The sequence below is a fragment of the Epinephelus fuscoguttatus genome, linkage group LG10 (genome assembly GCF_011397635.1).
Source record: "Epinephelus fuscoguttatus linkage group LG10, E.fuscoguttatus.final_Chr_v1".
Lineage (NCBI taxonomy): Eukaryota > Metazoa > Chordata > Actinopteri > Perciformes > Serranidae > Epinephelus > Epinephelus fuscoguttatus.
The window spans coordinates 40,033,483-40,051,417 of NC_064761.1; the positions used below are offsets into that span (position 1 = coordinate 40,033,483).

The 17,935-nt window shown below is 42.0% G+C and overlaps 1 protein-coding gene across 4 annotated transcripts in view; it reads right to left on the reverse strand.

Annotated features, from left to right (window-relative positions):
• palld (palladin, cytoskeletal associated protein) overlaps window positions 1-17,935 on the reverse strand; it is a 71,078-nt gene that overhangs the window by 35,733 nt on the left and 17,410 nt on the right. For 3 of the 4 annotated variants that reach the window (XM_049587309.1, XM_049587308.1, XM_049587307.1), the window contains exons 3-9: window positions 5,144-5,319; window positions 4,722-4,788; window positions 3,745-3,862; window positions 3,557-3,619; window positions 1,999-2,140; window positions 1,839-1,862; window positions 1,022-1,141 (exon numbers count right to left, since the gene is read on the reverse strand). In XM_049587309.1, the coding sequence (XP_049443266.1) occupies window positions 1,022-1,141; window positions 1,839-1,862; window positions 1,999-2,140; window positions 3,557-3,619; window positions 3,745-3,862; window positions 4,722-4,788; window positions 5,144-5,319 (710 nt within the window). Of the gene's footprint in view, window positions 1-1,021; window positions 1,142-1,838; window positions 1,863-1,998; window positions 2,141-3,556; window positions 3,620-3,744; window positions 3,863-4,721; window positions 4,789-5,143; window positions 5,320-14,971; window positions 15,106-17,935 lie in introns of those variants that run through there. The other variant, XM_049587310.1, reaches the window with a different exon arrangement.

Consider the following 17,935-nt stretch of genomic DNA (forward strand, 5'->3'; position numbering starts at 1 on the left):
GACCCCTAAATTGATACTTATTAAGTCACAGACCCTAATTTCATAAGACTCTGCTTTAGTGACCTCCATCAGAAAAGAATTTGGTTGTGAAATAAGAATTTTATGGTTGTCATTTATGTTGTTACAGTTGAGGAGAAAGTGAGGAGAGAGTGAGGAGAAAGTGAAACCAGAATAGTCACTCTTATGACTCTTATACTGGGCCCACTATTATGGTAAATTAAATAGTGAAAATAAGTTATTCCCCATTATTCTGGGGAACCCCTGGAACTTATTTAAGGACCCCTGAGGTTCCCCAGACCCCTGGTTAAGAACCACTGGGTTAGTGGACTATAGTCATCACTCTGGGGGTCATGAAATTGTACTGGCATAGGTCTTAGTCTAGATAATAGTAACTCTTTTTTAAATGGAGAACAACTTAACTATTTCAGCACTAAACTGAACACAATAAGAGTTAGTCAACCAATTAAATAACCAATTTAAAGAGTGGAAAAAGAAAAACAAAAGATGAAAAAAGGAGAAAAATAATTATTAAACTTATTAGGATAAGAAAATCAGTACGAGGCTAATTGACTATTGCCATTACCCAACAGGTTAAGATTATGAAAGAGGTCTAGGGTAAGGTTAGAGTCACAGAGTTTCAACTATTGCCTCAAAAGGTCAGGGTTAACTGGATAATATCTATAAAATATTTTAACTTGAAACGGGTCAAATTTGACCCAAACACAATAGGAACATTAACATGTGATGACAGATACTGAACTGGGAAATATAGGACCCTGGGAACATAGATACACTTCCTGTTGCTCTTGGCTTGAATCCTGTTAGCTGGTGATGTTTTAGACAAAAGTGAATTTAACTTGCTACAGAGGGTGTTTTGACTCTGTGGGAGTAAAGAGGAACTGCATCTTAAGGCCGTCTCACATTGTCCCTAACGTTCAGCTGTGGTGCCTACTGTTTGTTGATACCCAGACGCTGCCTGGTTACAATACGTTGACCATCTTTGTGCCTGTGTTGGACGCACCTGCAGTGACTGTGAGCTGGGCTGTGCTGTTAACAGAGCCATACGGGTTGGACGCAGTGCAGCAGAATAGACCTCCGTCCTCTGGAAAGGCCTCAGCTATCACCAAGGTGCAGATCTCCTCTACAAAAGACCATTAATACACCTTTAGTGAACAAATTGTTCATGATCATAAGAGTTAAAAGCACAGACGGAGAGTGAGCTGCACAGGTGTGGACTGAAGTGACATGTTAGCACTTGATTTGCTTGTAATGAGATATAATAGGGAAAGACAAATTATGTACACGGTAGACTGGTGAGTCACTGTTCATGGTCAGACACACAGAGCAGTGGGTAAAAAGAAAAACACACATGGATGTAACTACTCATGAAGAGCAGACAGACACACACTTAAACACTAAGGCACAGATGTTCAGGGACGTCTGAGTGACTCATAGCCTGAAAGTAACACCTGAAATGACCCCTGAGTCACAAAGGTGAGAAAAGTCTGACATAAATGAACACATATGTCATTGTTTATGTGTGATTTTGTGTGTGTGTCGGAGGTTTCTGGTTTCTCAGACTTTCCCAGGGACTCCTTGTGACTGTTGTAGGTGTGATATGAGTGTCCTGTGGGACGCAGGCTTATTATCTTGTGGTGTAGTCATGACCAAGTGAGAGGCTGCAACTGATAATGAAACCATCAAACTCAATTTGAGTGTCCAGACACATCTATTAATCCATTACTAATTTAACCGCTGCCTGTGGCTTGGAACATGAGAGCAGTGTTGTAATTGAAAGTCATATTTCAATAGACCTGGGAGGAATTGAGGTGTCATACCTGGCTCAGCTGCAGATCGAGGCTCTGATTCACAGTATAAGATAGGCAGAAAGGAAGAGACGACAGAAAGAAATATTTTGGTTATTAGCATGCATTAAATACATAATTAAAATCACTCAGCTGCTGTATAGTAGGCTAACCACTAAGAAGAATGCCTCACTTTTCTGTAGAATACGAAAATCGGGGGAGTCCAGGATCTCCTCTCCCTGACGGGACCATCTGACCTGCAGAGGAGGGCCTCCACGGACCCTGCACTCCAGAACCACCACCTGGCCCTCGGAGGCCTGGGCATCCTGCAGCAGCTGCACAGAGGAGGGATAAAGTAAGAGGGAGGTAATGAGAAAAAGGAGCGAGTGGGTGAAGAATGACGAGGAAATGAGAAGAGACTGAAACCGGTAATGAAAAAGATAAATCTGTCTCAGAATTACAGCATGGAGACAGATGGAGACAGAGATTTTCGAATATGACACGCCATCAAGAAACACCAGTTGAAGAATTGAGAGGCCAGTGGACACAAACGTCTTTAAATACTCTCTTTCACTACAGAACACCAGGTTGCTGTCCCACTGGTAAAAAAGAATTGGTTCATTTCTCTATTTTGAGACAGGTACTAGAATGCTAGATGTCCCATATAAAAACATTCAGTATAACTAAAAAAAAAAACCATCAACATAGGGGCTGATGGAGAAGCCACCTTCAACAATGTGTTGTCTCTTCTGCTAGTTAACAGGGCCAGAGCGACATAGGCTGTTATATCCATCAACAAGAGGCACTCAGTGTCAGTGTAAATACATGTGCCTGTGAGCCTCATCCTATTTCTCTTTGTGACTGTGTGTCTTCAGCGTGGGTATATTTTGGGAAGACCAGGGGTGGAATGCACATCATGGGTCTGACAGTGTATGTGTGGTTGTGTTGCATGGGTGACATCACAGTGCTGCTGACATCAATAGAGGCGAATATCCTCTCATTGAGATGATTAAAGCCCGCGACAGTCTTTAAAGGAAGGCGGGTGGAGGTGAAGAAAAACAAATGTCTTTTTGTAATGAAGTGGAAAATGATTTAGGGCCTGACTGGCTGAATGAGAGTGAAAGAGACCTGACCCTTGTGGGTTTGGCAGGGCTGTTTGAAGCTCTGCCTCAGCCCGTCTCAGTCCCGCCATCACAAGACCCACAGCCTGAGGGGAGGGGGAGCTGGGGGAGTGTTGAAGAGTCTGAGCTGGAAGAGGGTGTTCTTGAGCTTGTGTTTTATCTGACCCCCACTGCTGAAAGCCACAGCACTGCATACTGTTATTATGGGAAGGCAAGGAGACTGGGTACATGTGTATCAGGTTATGTATGTACTGTATGCGTGTATGTATTGCATGCATGATGTACTGTACGTAAGTATGCATGTATCTTGGGCTGTTTTTGATGGTTTGGGTTGGATCCCTTTCTTCCAATTAAGGGAAATCGTAGGTTTATTGCACACAAAATATTGTAGACGATGGTATGCTACAAATGTTGTGGTAACATTTTGGGGAACTGTTTCATGCTGGTGCCTCTGTGCTTAGAAAAATCCTAAGAAATAGTTTATTATTCATTCTGCAGTTTAGGGTGAATGAAAGCGCCAACTGCAAGCCAGATCTTATTCCCAAACATCAGTGCTCAACCTCTTAAATTCTTCTGAGGCTAAATGGTAGGGTGTCCATATGCTTTTGACCAAGTAGTGTGCAGACTTACCTTGGTAAATACAGGAGGACCTGACACCTCACCACCATACAGTGACGATACTGGGCTCTGCATCTAGAAGACAAGGTTGAGTCCATTCAGAAAGGCGTCATGTCAGTGAAGAGAAATGTTCCACTTTTTTGACCACTTTTATGAGCTTGTGTGGATCTCCTGTCCAGCACTGTGCTGTAGGTGCTTACCCGTTGTGGGGGAGTAGACAGGGACTGGACCAGGGTAGAGCGACGAGGAAGGACCTCGGGGGTTTTGGGTGACGATGAGCGTATCGTCAGGGACATTGAAGTAGTCTTCTTCTGAACTCTACAATGAAAAAAGCATGAATCAGAACCCACACACACAGACAAAAAAAAACTTTCCCTGAAAAAAAAGGAGGCATTTCTCAACTCGATATGCTTTTAGTTAAAATATGATACTTGAATCAAAGAAAATTGTCTCCCCAGCAATTAAGATGATATCAGTGATGTTGGCTTCAGTGTGTAAACAGAAAGAGAATCAGGAAATAGGCCAGATGGAGGCAGATTTATATAACAGATAATAATCAAAAACATTGAGAGAAACACAGAGCGGGTGATGTCAGGCAGCATGCACAATCCTTTAAATGCATTATTGTTACAATAGAAAAAGTTAAGTTATTTTTCATGTGCAACTTGTTTCTGATTTGCTTGAAAAAATAAACATGTGCGTCATCATTTTTGTCAGTCAAGTAATTTCTACATTATTTTGTAATGTTAGGTCTTTTTAAAAGTTCCTGCTTCCACATCTGGATCTGCCAAAAAAAAAAAAGTGCACTTTGGTCCAACCTTTCACCAAATTAACAAGTTACCATATGAAGCAGAAGGAAATGATTCAAGAGAAAAGGAAGAAAAGTAAAAGAGTGAAAGCAAGAAGAGAGTACAAACTTTAACATTTGGAAATAAGTCCAGGGGACAATCCTGATAGGGTGATTTTTTTTGTTTTACCATATTAACCCTCTGCACCTCTCATAATTTAGATTGTGGCCTGTGTACTGGGTCGGGTTTATGGCTCTTTAAGGGTCCCTTAAGGGTCTACTTAAAGGCAGCAGACCTGATTAGCTGCTGCGGGGCTCGGTTAACCTGTTCAGGGGTTCAAGGTTCATTGGGTCGCTAGGTCACAAGAGGTCATGCAAAAACACACGTACTGAGGCATAGTTCCTGATCTGGACTTTGACACAGCTCCCTCTCCGTCTGAGTCTGATGATGAAACTCCTGCAGTGGGACAAAGACAGAAAGCAGTGTTGGTTATTTCTTTATGATACAGGGCATTTATTCAACAGTAAAAATACCAATAATAATGAGAGTTCGAAACTCAAAGATTCCTTGGAAAATTGTTGTGTTATGACTTTATTTATTAAATGTTTATTCTGTACAAAAAGGAAATTGCCTCTTGTTCTTTTAGCACGTCCAACTTTATCCACTGACTTGAGAGCTCAGTTGTGTTAGAAGAATAGCAGCCCAATTTTATGCCATAAAGCAATATTCCTTTTGTGCTGTAAAACATTATAATTTTATACATGCATTAAAAATAGAAATACAATCATTTCTTAATATGACAACATCTGACCTTCGATGTAAACCTCAGCAGAGGTATTGTCCGCTCCGATACTGTTGGAAGCCACGCAGGTGTAACGTCCTGTGTCGTCCTCAAAGGCTTCAGCAATCACCAGTGTGTGCAGGTCACCATCCCTCCAGATCTGTATGTCAGGAGAGTTGTGCAGCTCACGGCCTTCACAGAACCACCTGGTGGAGGAGGTGAATCACAAACTTTAACCAATCAGAGCAACTGTTTTTTTTTTTTTGCATTCCTGAAGAGAGTCTTACAGTAATCACTTGAACTGCAGTTGGATTGATAAAGCATTGGGAAGAGACACACTGGTAATCCAGTAAATGAGAACGAAGGCATCAGATTCATCCCTCTGTAACCTGTACTGGTGCTCCATGCTAATGCTTTAGCAAACTGTGCTATGTTGCTACATTATATGCTATGTTTGAAACAACTATATTGCACATATTTGTCATAGTACTTTCTAAAAGTATCAGTTCATTGAAATTTTTCTACTCTACTCTGAGTTTAAGTGTTGCAGCACTTTGCCTTATTTTTGCTTTTATTTTAATCATTTTCTGATCCAGAAATAAATATGGTACAGCTAGCATTATCCAGAATAGAAAAACTTTTAAACTGTTAAAATAATTTGAAACTTATTTTTTGAATATACTGCCTGTAATGAAGCATCTTAATTTACTGTTGCTAGGGTTATTTTTGGAACAGTCACAGTGTACAACTGTGCATTCAGTTCTTCCTGACTTTCCCTTAGAGAGTTCTTCAGAGAAAACTAGCTAGTTCGACCATCAGTCCTACCAGATATAAGAATGCAACATATAACTTTGTTTAGAGTTTATGGTAAACTTTTCGACCCAGAGATCCAGAGTTTAACAAAGAAAGGGGTCGTAATACAGTGGTGCAAGAATGAGTCCTGAAAACCATGAAGTGAGTTAGCATTTTAGCACTCCTGTTTCCCTTGTCTTGAGGTCAGCGTTGTTTTTGGAATAGCTTTTAGGTTAGATGCCTGAAATAAGGTCTGTGGTTAACACATGCTTAAAAAGAGACTTTACAGTTTGTTCTACGACATAAGATGCGTCAGTAAATACCCCACTCGTGAATTTTGAAGCCTTTAAGTGTCTTAATAAAGGCAGTTGCTAATAAGTGGCTACATGAGACTACAGAATGCCATCACGCTGAACATGGATTTACAGCCTTGTTGTGGTGGCAATGTTGAGGCATGCGGTCATGATGTAGTTTGTTTATAGCGAACTCCTGCCATTTGCATTTATGTTTCAAAAATCATAAAATTTGTGTTCATTTGTGAAGATTATCTTGCTGATTAAAACATGTAGGTGTCATAACCTTTTGTTTTCCATAAATCTTACTTTCCACAATAATCCAAAACCCAGTGGAAAAATTTCTCAGGCTTTTTGTTGAGGGAATCATGGTGACGTTAACCTCCAGGTTAGCCGACACACACACACAAAAAAAAAAAAACGTTACCCCTGCAGCACTTTACATACATGATATGTTTTTACCATTGCCTTTAGGCTGAATATTTACTTTGCTTTTTTTCAAAAAGAAATGAATACTCCAGTACAGAAAAAAAAATCTCATTACAGAGCAGCAGCCAAGAATATTTCCTTTCAATAAAATCTTATCAGACAAGCAAGGGCCATTACTCTTTTTAACAAATACTTGAACTTAAATACACCTTTTCCCAACAAGATGGAGGCCTGCCAATCTAACTAACACCAATAACTACTCATTCACACACTCACACATCCTCTGGGCATGTCTGAGATTCCATATCTGCCAAACGTCAGCCGCCCTGAGGCACTGGCGAGACGCCGTGTTACGGGAAGCAGATACACCCTTTCCCTCCTTCCAATCAGAGGCCTGTGTGTCTGGACAGGCGCCTCGGCCTTGTACCACCTCCCTGGGGTCTGCTAACACCGGCTTTGTTCCCTGAGCTGCGTCCCAGGAGGGATGAGAGAGTCTACCACGCGACCAGCTTCATCTGTCTCATCTCTCTTCACAAGTATTATGATTAAAGCAGACCCCTCATCACCATGGTACCACATCAAGTGCAGGATCAAACAACAGGGGTCACACCACCCATCTCCTACAATCACACACGCATAAACGCTGGCCTCAAATGTCTTGATTTGTGGGAGTTGTTTGATGCGTTCATCAGCACTAATCTTCTTTTAAAAGTGCATTATGATGCATCAAATCAAGATACCCACACACCACTGACACACTGTACAGCCTATCAGCACCCTATTAAAAGAGAGGACATTTATGTCTTGTTCACCTCCCGACCTCTGCATTGACAGGAGGAGGGGCAGGAATTCCCTAAATGCCGGAAGAACAGCTGCTCTGTCTGTCCGGAAGCCCGACCTGAGGACATTCCAGCTATCTTGGAGGGCTGTATAAAAATTCCCAACATCCTGCTGCATAGCCATTACTTGATTTTATACACTCTGGTGTGTCAGTCAAACAGAAGGCTAACTACTGTTCCAGAAAGCGATCTACCAGCCGAAGTATTCAGACAACAGACGAGGATTCACACCTGACAGAGTGGGTGTGGGAGCAGAGACTGAGACGGGGGAAAGTGAATGTATGAATGGCAAGAACAGGAACAGGAGGTGAATGAGCATGAGTCAGGCCGGGTCAGACAGGAAAAATTATATGCTCTATCATCGTTGAGAAGGATCACAGGGAGCAATTCATCAGTGGCAGTGACAGGTGGAGCAGTGCAGGCTTGTCACTTAGTTTCTGCTCTCTCTGTCATTGTTTTAATATCAAACCCCCCTTGTACAATAGACACCTCGGGGTAGTTTCTCTGTGTTATCGCTCGATGAAGTGAAACAATGGAAACTTGGCTGTAGCTATCACGGACCCAGACACCGGCCAGTGTGTGAAATGATAGGAAACAGATCGTGACATGAGAATAATGAAGAGTTGCTCATGGCACGAGTAGGGAGACCGCTGGTGTCTCAGCCTTCAAGGGAACGGAGGCGAAGAGTCATCTGCCATGCTTCAAACACTTAGCTTTCTGTGCATCACACACACAGTCCAGACAGAGAAAGGCTATGACAACACAGGGATCAGGTCAGCCCAGTCACCAGAGGAAAATGCTGGCATTGTACATTCCTGCAAAACACGGATATGTTACATTTGTACGTTTCAAATGTGTCATGTCAGCGTTTCTTACGTGACGTGGTATATGAGCTGTCTTTGTCATCAGGAGATGGAGGCAGTGGTGGATAGCGTGTGACATAGGTGTGATGCCTGTCTGCTTCGGACTAATGCAGACTACTGTTCACCTAACAACAAAACTTTTTAGGCACCAAATGTGGGTGTTTTGTAGCAGTAGATTTTAATTTGTAATATCAGGAACTAGGGCTGAAACAATCCAATCCAAACAATTTGTTGCACAAAAGCCTTGTGTAATCCTTACTACTATATACAGGGCACTGTGTTTCTCACAGGTGATTGTTATTGTGGCACAATGCGCTTATGTTGTGGACAGGTGATGTTGTTTGATGACACGGAATTTCAAAATGGAGGACGAGAGAGAAAATAACGAGGGGCTAAGAGAAGAGACAGGCCAGAGAAAACGACTGACAGAGCTGAGAAACATTTCTTCCAATTTCATAATTTCTTCAGGAATTTCACTAACGTGGGAACCCTGACTACAAACCTCCACCCAGAAGCTTAAATTCATGGTGAACAGGGTGGGAGTCATCATTTAAAGTCGAGCTGGTTGTCCACTGTAACTGTCTGGTGTACATGGAATGGACTCGGGGTTAAGCTGTGACTCACCACAGTTTTTGTTCTTCAAAGATACACACAGGGATCCTGTGTGACATGACATAGTTACATGACACAAGCCAAATTCTTTGGTACAAAACTGACAGCAGCTGGCGATTGAGAATAAAAAATTTATTGTTTGAGCAAACCAATATGTCTGTGTGGTTTTGAAATCCATTTTTCCGGATTATAGTCAGGCAGGGAAGAGGGGAAACAACTCGTTTGGGTGACTGCCATGTCTGCTGGTGATTTGCTTGGGAAAGTCAAGTTTCTTTTGTTGGTTAAACCTCCCTAGTTTCTTTTAAGTCACTTGCTGTATTAATCAAAATGGCTCACTGTGGACTTTGCAGCCATATGCTCTCTGTTTGATGTGGACCACGCAATACAAATCTCCCTCAATACAGGAAAATCATTTGGACATTGTTGAATCAAACACATACAGAAGAGGGTTTATTCAGTATGTACACGACATCATGAAAGGAAATGACTATTGTTTTTGTGATGGGGGAATTTAAAACTGTTGGAGGGTCTGTAAGTGTGTGTTTGGTGTGTAACTATAGTGAACAGAGGCCAGCAAACAGCAGGGGGATATGTTTTCCACAGGGTGGCCTGAATCTGTCCAGATCCCAAGAAATAAAATACGGCATTTCCAGTTGTAATTCAGGCATTCATCACAAGTTGTTGTTTTTTTTTTAATTAAATGTCTTCAGTAGTTTTCCATTCTGGTTATGGCAGAAAGATCTACCAGGCTCTCCTTGCTGCATTTAACCCACAGACCATCTGCTCAGTAGGAGTAAAAGGAATGGAAATGTAAATTTGTTTGGGCACAATTTGACGAAACACAGAAGCAGGGAACAGGACTCATCAGCTCCTCTGAGGGTTGACTGAGATAAACGAGGAAGCACAAACCATTCCCAACAAGCACAACAATAAAAACCCCTTATTAATCAACCTTAATGATCTACCATTATGTATAATTAGTGAGCAAACTCATTTAGAGACAGACGGTAATGTTTATTTAATCCCCTCTCTATTTCTGTGGAATGTGCTGAACATGTTGCTAGACCTAAACAGCGTGCAGCGTTCTCTCCAGTGGGGGAGTGTTGACTTTGTTGAGTCACATACCGTCCAGCCGGCGTAGAAGGAACTTGGCCATCAATAGGCTCATTTGGAGGGGAAGCAGGGTGTGTTAGAATAGCAAGTCACCCCGTGCTTTGAGAAACTGAGGGACGGTACAAATTTCTTGGCAGAAAGTATCTTAAACCACCCATTTCCTCTTAACACAATGCCATCATAAAACACAACTATTCAGAACATGCATGCAAAAAAGACTTCAGAGTAACGCCTCACCTCTTTATGCACCCAGCCAAGACGGTGACTAAACATACCACTATTACAATCAACCAGCCTGTCACCAGCTCTCTGCATGTGAGAAAGCAATTATGCACGTCTCAGTTCAGACAATTGATGCCAGATGATGCCCTAGATAATAACGGAAGGATGATGCCGGTTTCATGGTGCTCCCTTCACTAACCTATTCACATATAGAAGAAGAGAGCAATCTGCGGGAAGGGCCATACCAGAGCCCGTTGCCCTGGCCTCCATAGTGCGTGCTGAGGGCCACGCTCTCCTCATCTGACCCTGTTGTTATTTGCTGCTGTTGATGGAAAATTTTATGAAGCCAGGCTCAGTTTCACCACAAACCCAAACGAGCGAAGGCCAGAGCGCAAAGCGAAGAGAAAAAGAAAGGAGCAGGGCTGACAAAGACGACCTTGACAGGATACAAGGTTGCAAAAACACACCCACAAGTCAATCAAAAATCAATATTGGATATAAAGAATGGGTAGACTAAATGCATACTTCCTGAGACATGATTGTATTTTACTCCCGGGTTTGCTTAGTGCTCAGTTTCTAGGTTGTGGACCGCAGAAGTCAACCAAAGTGCAACTGGACAAGAAGAGCGGCATCAAGGCTGTCTTTATCCCAAATTACAAACTACAATAGAGGTCAACTGAAACTATCCAAACTCTATGGCAACCAACGTTGGTTGTATTATCCACGACGCAGCAATCTCCTAATTCATGCAAACACAGGATGGCAAGCATATTGGGTTTCCTCTTTCCCAGGCATGCTGACTGACACAGACAAAGGATGTAGCTTGACGATAAGAGTTCAGCCTCAATAAAGCTGCGAAATATTTGTTCCCACCACAGCCCTCTTTATTGTAGTCATTTTCCATTTTATCACATAATGCATAATTTACCTGCCCTCCGGGTATGCAATGGCACCAATATTGGTACCACTGAATGCAGCATTAACCCACCCACAAAATATTCCCATCATTAAACTGGGAACTTAACACGCTGACTTTCTGCCGTGTCCAGCAAACATATCTGTCCTCTTTAACAGAGAAGAAAGAACTGAATACGTATTTAGCCATGCTAGCAGTATGGCTCTAGGGATGGCAATATCGGTCAAACCATCTGTTTCTGTGATGATGGATGTTCCAAACTGACACATCACAACAACTGTAGGATGGGTTGCTATAAAATTTTGTACCGATATTCATCATCCCCAGAGGATAAATCCATCCACTGCTGTCTCCAAGTTGACCAAACATTAGTCGACCAGAAAGGTCATCATGGTAGCTTAGTCACAGAAAAAAAAAAACGTGTCAAAATAAATCAAAACCTATATGACTGGACCATGTGGGAATTTAATTTGAAAGGACAGACACAGGAAGTGTCCACGCTCAGCAGTCAGACAGGAGTCAGGTTAATTTCCAGGGCTGGTACCTGCGGTTATTCCACAGGCTAGTTAATAACATGTCGGGCAGGAAATCCAAAGTGTGGGATCATTTTGAGAAGGTGAAGGACGAACCCAAGGTGATATGTAAACTCATCTTCATTGGTCGACTACAAACATGACGTATCATCTGAAACATGGAAGTAGCTACATGCCCATTAGCCCACAGCGTCATTAACAGGCGGCTCGCTCAGTGTGTGACGTGCACTTGTAGATAAAATATAGGCCTATATTAATGAAGGTTCATTAGTACGGTTTGTATTTCTCTGTAATGTAGCACAGTGTTAACAATGTTACTGATAGTATTCTCTCTCACACCTTCAACTCAAACCATTGTGTTGCCCCGCCCCCAAAATATATAACTTAATAATTAAATTAATATCGTAAACATGCGGGCGACTACTCAACTAATGGCCCTAAATGACGACTATTGGTCGACTAGGATAACTGTTAGTTGGGGTTTAGTTAGTTTGTATATTACTAAACTGCTGCCTTATTTTATGTTGTTGTGGCACCTTAATCGCTGCTTGGATTCTGTTCAGAGACAATGTTCCTTTCAGGTAAAAAAACACTACATTGATGTAAAGCGTATGCTTCACAATGAGGTGGTTGGGGACGAGAGCAGACATACAAAGTGCAGGACCTTGACACTAGAACATTGGGTTGGTGTCCAGACTACTGTCTTAGATTGAGTCAACAAATGCACTTTGGTTAAGGTTTGGGAAATGTCGTGGTTTCAGGTACATGTTAATAAAAAGGTAATAAAAAATAATGTCGTCACTACAAGTGGATACTCTGTGAGATTGCCTATTGTGACAAAAAACAACTGAAAATGGTTGTCAGTGAAAAAGATTTGCGGATATATTCACTATCAACATTTTTTTGCGACCTGCCAGGCACGTTAATAAGCAACATTTTGTCATTATTAATAGAAAACGTAACTTTCTTGGCATTACGTTTCCCTCAAAACATATTTTCTGTTTCAAATTATTAACTTCTAGGAGAGAAGGCTGATCCTGATCCTCTGACTTTCCCTTTAGTGCCACCAGCAGGTCGATATTTTTGGCTTTTAGTGAAATATCTCAACAGCTGGATGCGATACCAGAAAATCTGGCACAGCACACATTCATGTACCCCTTAGGATGATTTTTATTAAGTTTGTGATTCCCTGAAATTTCATTGGTTCATTGGTTTATGACCAAATGCCTGCAAAATTAATGGCATTCCCATCAGCTTCATTTGTACATGTATCTGCTCCTATCAGCATCTTTACCAGCTGCAGCAGGCGTGGAATTGCTCTAATAAATGCACTGCACACCATCTGCTCAGCACCTAATAGCAGACAGATAAAGTTGGCAACTAGCTGGTGAACATAGTGGCACATATAGCAAGACCCTGTTATATTTATATTTATGGAGTTGTGATGGTTGTGTTATAGTGTTCTGTGGCTGGACCTGCTGGCTGGTCGGGTCCCTTCTGTGTGGAGTTTGCACGTTCTCCTCATGGTAACGTACGTTCCCCTGGTTCTAAGGCTTCCTCCCATGGTCCAAAGGTTAGGTTAATTGTTGACTTTAAATTACGCATAGGTGTGAATTTGAGCGTGAATATTTGTCTCTGTGTGTGTGATTATCTGGTGACCTCTTGAGGTTTTACCCTGCCTCCCGCAGGTCAGCTGGGATCAGTTCAGGCCCCCTGCAACCCTGAAAAGGATTAACTAAATGTGCTCAATGTGTTTGCTGACACATTAACCATATGAACGTAATTCGTGCATAATATGCCAAACACTTGTGTGATATTGTGATTGTTGTTTTGCCCCCCAAAAAGCTGATTAGTGCTGCTTCAAGCAAACATTTGCAGTGGCAGTGTACCAGTCTGTATTAAGGATCACTTTAGTGAAATACAGTTTTAATGCTGTGAAAGGGTGTTGGTATGTCATTATTTTGAGCTTCCTGGAACTACATAATATTAAATGACACTGACACTTGCTCTACTAAATTGCATCTATTTGTTTGAGTGTTGTCATCTGAGAAAAACAGATATTAGCATCCCAGATTTGACACTGAGCTAAGTGCTCTGCTACGTGTTTGTAAAGGCATGCAGCCACAAATGTCTTGATTAAAGATGATACACGCAGGAAGATACACGATGATACATGAAGCAGAAGCCAACTGATGATGGAGCTCTGTTAATGGTGGCACAGGATCAGAGGTCAGAGTTCACTGGAATATTCCGGACAGCAGACAGCTGCAGATGACAGTCGAAGCTCTGACCGGAAGCAACAAAGAATCCTTTCCTCTGAGGAATTTTTAACCAAGGGGGAGGGAGGGTGGGCTACACTGGCAAAGTTGCCGTCATGTTGTCCATCAACAGACAGTGTCCAGTGACGCATCACAGGAGAGCAGATCTGTCAATGTCAATGTGCCAAGCAGGCAAATGGTTCATGAATCATCACGGGTAGTAATGACAAATGTAAAATTTGTACAGTGGTTAGGAAGAATTTATTAGTAGGTAATGCATACGAACAACATATGTACTGTTCCTGCAGTTTGAATCAACAAACAACTTTATATGTAAGTGCAGGAATGAATTGTTGAATCGTGTGTGTGTGTGTGTGTGTGTGTGTGTGTGTGTGTGTGTGTGTGTGTGTGTGTGTGTGAGCGAGAGAGAGAGAGAGAACTAAAATAGTGACAGACATATGCAGCAGCTGAGCTACAAATACAAACAACTCGGCACTCATGGGGATGCCCCCACACACACATGCACAGACAGACACATACACACACACACACACACACAAATTAATTTCAGCCATTTTTGTCCGAAGGCCGACAGAAATCAATAGATTTCAAAGAAGTGGGTCATACGGGGTTTTCTTTTTGTCCACAAACAACAATATAGACTAACTTATTCATAGGTTCATTCATTCATTCAAAAAGAAATGCCACACAGTCCATCAGCTGTCGGTTCGGAAAGCAACATCACTTTTTTTCCAAAGTAAAAAACTAAAAGTTCTCCAAAAAGACAAACATCCTTAGCCAGCTTCAATGAGATGTCGCCCACATGACAGTACTTTTATTCATTGTGAGTGTGTCCTGAGTTTGCTCATCTCCCTTTATAGTAATCAATGTATAGCTAGACTGTACAGAGTAAAAAAACAATTACCACGTAAGCTTGACCTGAGTACACCAGCAGAGGAAATTGCCAAGTGAGATTTTTCAAACTTACCTGAGCTGTCGTGCTGCTCCCAGCTGAGTTAAAACCAAAGTCACTGACGATTTCCTTTATCTAGGTTGCACACTGAGCGTCTCCTCCTGACAGCATGACACACACTGAGCCACTGACACTCTCACACCAGGACTGCCACTCTGAGTCACTCAGTCAGACATACACACAATGCTCGGACTGAGCAGGCGGCTGAGAGGGAGGGAGCAGCCACGAACTGCCAAATTCCACACAAGACAGAAGGGCAGAAAAAATACATTTAAGACTCAATTAAAAGACAAAAACTGTTTCAGCGCTGCCCACACTGAATTCATTCATATAATTCCAGCGGTCGGTCAAACTGTCTCCATGATTTTCTCTTCCTTACAACAAGGATACATCCTTCCTATGACTGTCAAACTCACTGCAACTCTCCACCCCTCACAGGACACAGGTAAACTTCATTTAATGTGATATGTTTTGTACATTTTTACAAGCGAAGGCCAGGGCATGGATATTCTAGCTGTTTCTTTGTGGAATCTGTCTCCCAAACAAAAAAACAAAACTTTTTCTGCTCCTATACAAGGCTAGGCCACAGTCTGCTGACCATCAAAAGCACCGCAGCAAACCCTGGGCTCCAGCCAAACGACCCTGTCACCATGGAAACCTCTGGGGCTCCGATCTGCGGCTACAGGGCCGGGGAATCATGAAAATAAAAGATGACAGTGTTTTAGTACGTACTACAGCATGATACAAAAAAAGAGGGCACTGAATATACTGGCCCTTACTTAATGAAACCCACATGCCAGAACTAAGTAGGCCACTTAAAAAACCCCAGTTAGGCCTGAACAAAAATAGCTGGGGTAAGTCAGGATCTAAATAGACCACTTTGAGTTGGTAGCACCTGGCAAGTACAAGACAAATGGTCATGGCTACTGTGACCGGTCATCTTGTACACAGACAAACTGAGACCATATAATAATCCCAAACACTCCAAATGTTGGATTCACCTTGGTCAGCAAATATAAATCTGGTATCTGTGGTTTGTTTTGAGCCAGAGGAGTTAGTGTCTGATTTACAATCCACAGCAGAATGAAAGGGTGTGGTGTGTTTGACTCTCTGCAGGGGCTCCAGTCAGGATTTAAAGGGACAGTTCGGATGTTTTGTTGTATGAAGTGCTATCTATAGTCAGTGTATTAGCCACAGTAAATGACAGTCGGCACACCTCCAGTTTGGAAAGGCAGGCAGGAGTACCACAGGAGTAATGTGTTGCGGTGGACGACATAAAATAAATCAAGTGAAGTAAATATCAAGTGTACAGTGTATTTAGAATATTTTCACCACTTTACTGTCGGACAGCCCTTTCTGATGGGGAAGTGAACTGAACTGAAACTTACCTATGCTCTCTTCAAAGCCACTAGACTTAATGTTTTGTCTGAGAGATTTAAAAATCAGCAGTAGCAGTTAGCAGCTAACTCGAAGAAGAACAGCAGCTGAAAATGTCCGCAAGTCGAGGAGACAATGAGGTCCAGGAGCTCCTTATCCTTTGAGCAGAGGGAGAGATTAGCTGCCATATAACACGTACAGTAAATAATTGTTTTTGCCATGTTATGCCATTGTTATTATTTAGAAAGCTTTGTGTTAGATGTCACGTCTGTCACGTCTGTCACGTCTCTTTTGCTTCCAGGATGCCAGCATGCCATCTAACATCACACTGGGGCAGGATGATGCCACTGTTGCGTAAAGAAGGGACATCATAGCGACTCTATAACACGATCTCTGTGTAAAAGGGCTATATACAAGTTTCAGTTCCGTTCCCCATTGGAGGATAAAATATTCTAAATATAGTGTACACTTAAATTGATAATGATAGTTTTAGGTGGCTAAAATACGTTTTGCTGCTATCCTCATCCACAGCAGTACATTGTTTGGCTTTTGCGACTTTCAAACTGGGTATGTGCAGACTGCCATCTACTGTTGGTAGTACGCTGACTATGGATGAGTATCTTTTACAACCCCACATCAGAGAATCTGAATTATTCTTTTAATCCACATAGAACTAGTGATATTTTGGTCACTGTCAATGAAGAATCTGAGAGCATACCACTGGGACGTAGCAGATGGGATTATTTATGGTGCTTGTTACTGGGTGTGTGTGTCTGTGTGTGAGATCGTACAGCATAAAAATCTATGATGAGAAGAACACACACCTAACAACGTCCTGTCCCAGAGGCACACACTGTAATCATGCGGTTCTTTTATTCAAATTCCTCTGGTTTGTGAAAAAACTCCCTCCCATTTGTAGCGATAACAACATGAAACGCACCGTACTTCCCCAAAGTGACTATAAAACATGGGTTAATAAGAAAAAGGGCTTTTGCAGTCTCTGGATGTTCCCATTAATTACTGAATGACTGACAGCGACCTTCTCAGGCCCACTGCTTTGTCTGACTGGTCTCCCCCCGGAGAGAGAGGAGAGAGTCAAGAATAAAAAAAATCTTAGTGTGCAGATGGAAGCAGCTTTCCAAAATATGAGTCAACAAGAATAAAGCAATTCCTCCCACCAAGCAACATCCTGGGTTTATTAACATACAAACATACACAGGTGCACATGGACTCAAAACAACATTGACACACACTTAACAACATCAAATTAATTTCTCTCTCACACACCAACCAAACATTAATGCATATTCAATCAGACACCCACTTCCACATAATGTTTCGTTGTTTAAAAAGGTCTTTCAAGGGTCAGCTGACATCACAAAAAAATGGGGGCATGTAGTCATGACAACTTCTGTTTTTGCACCAAGGAGACGAAATGACACTAACAAAAACAGAGACTATATCCTCTCATGATGTCATACTGCGATCTCAGTATGTCCTCCCAACTGTCAAATAAATCCAGCATGAAAACCAACAACAGCAACATTCAGAAGAGCTCGAAATTAAACACACCAGCCACATAAAATAAATGAGCCCATATTT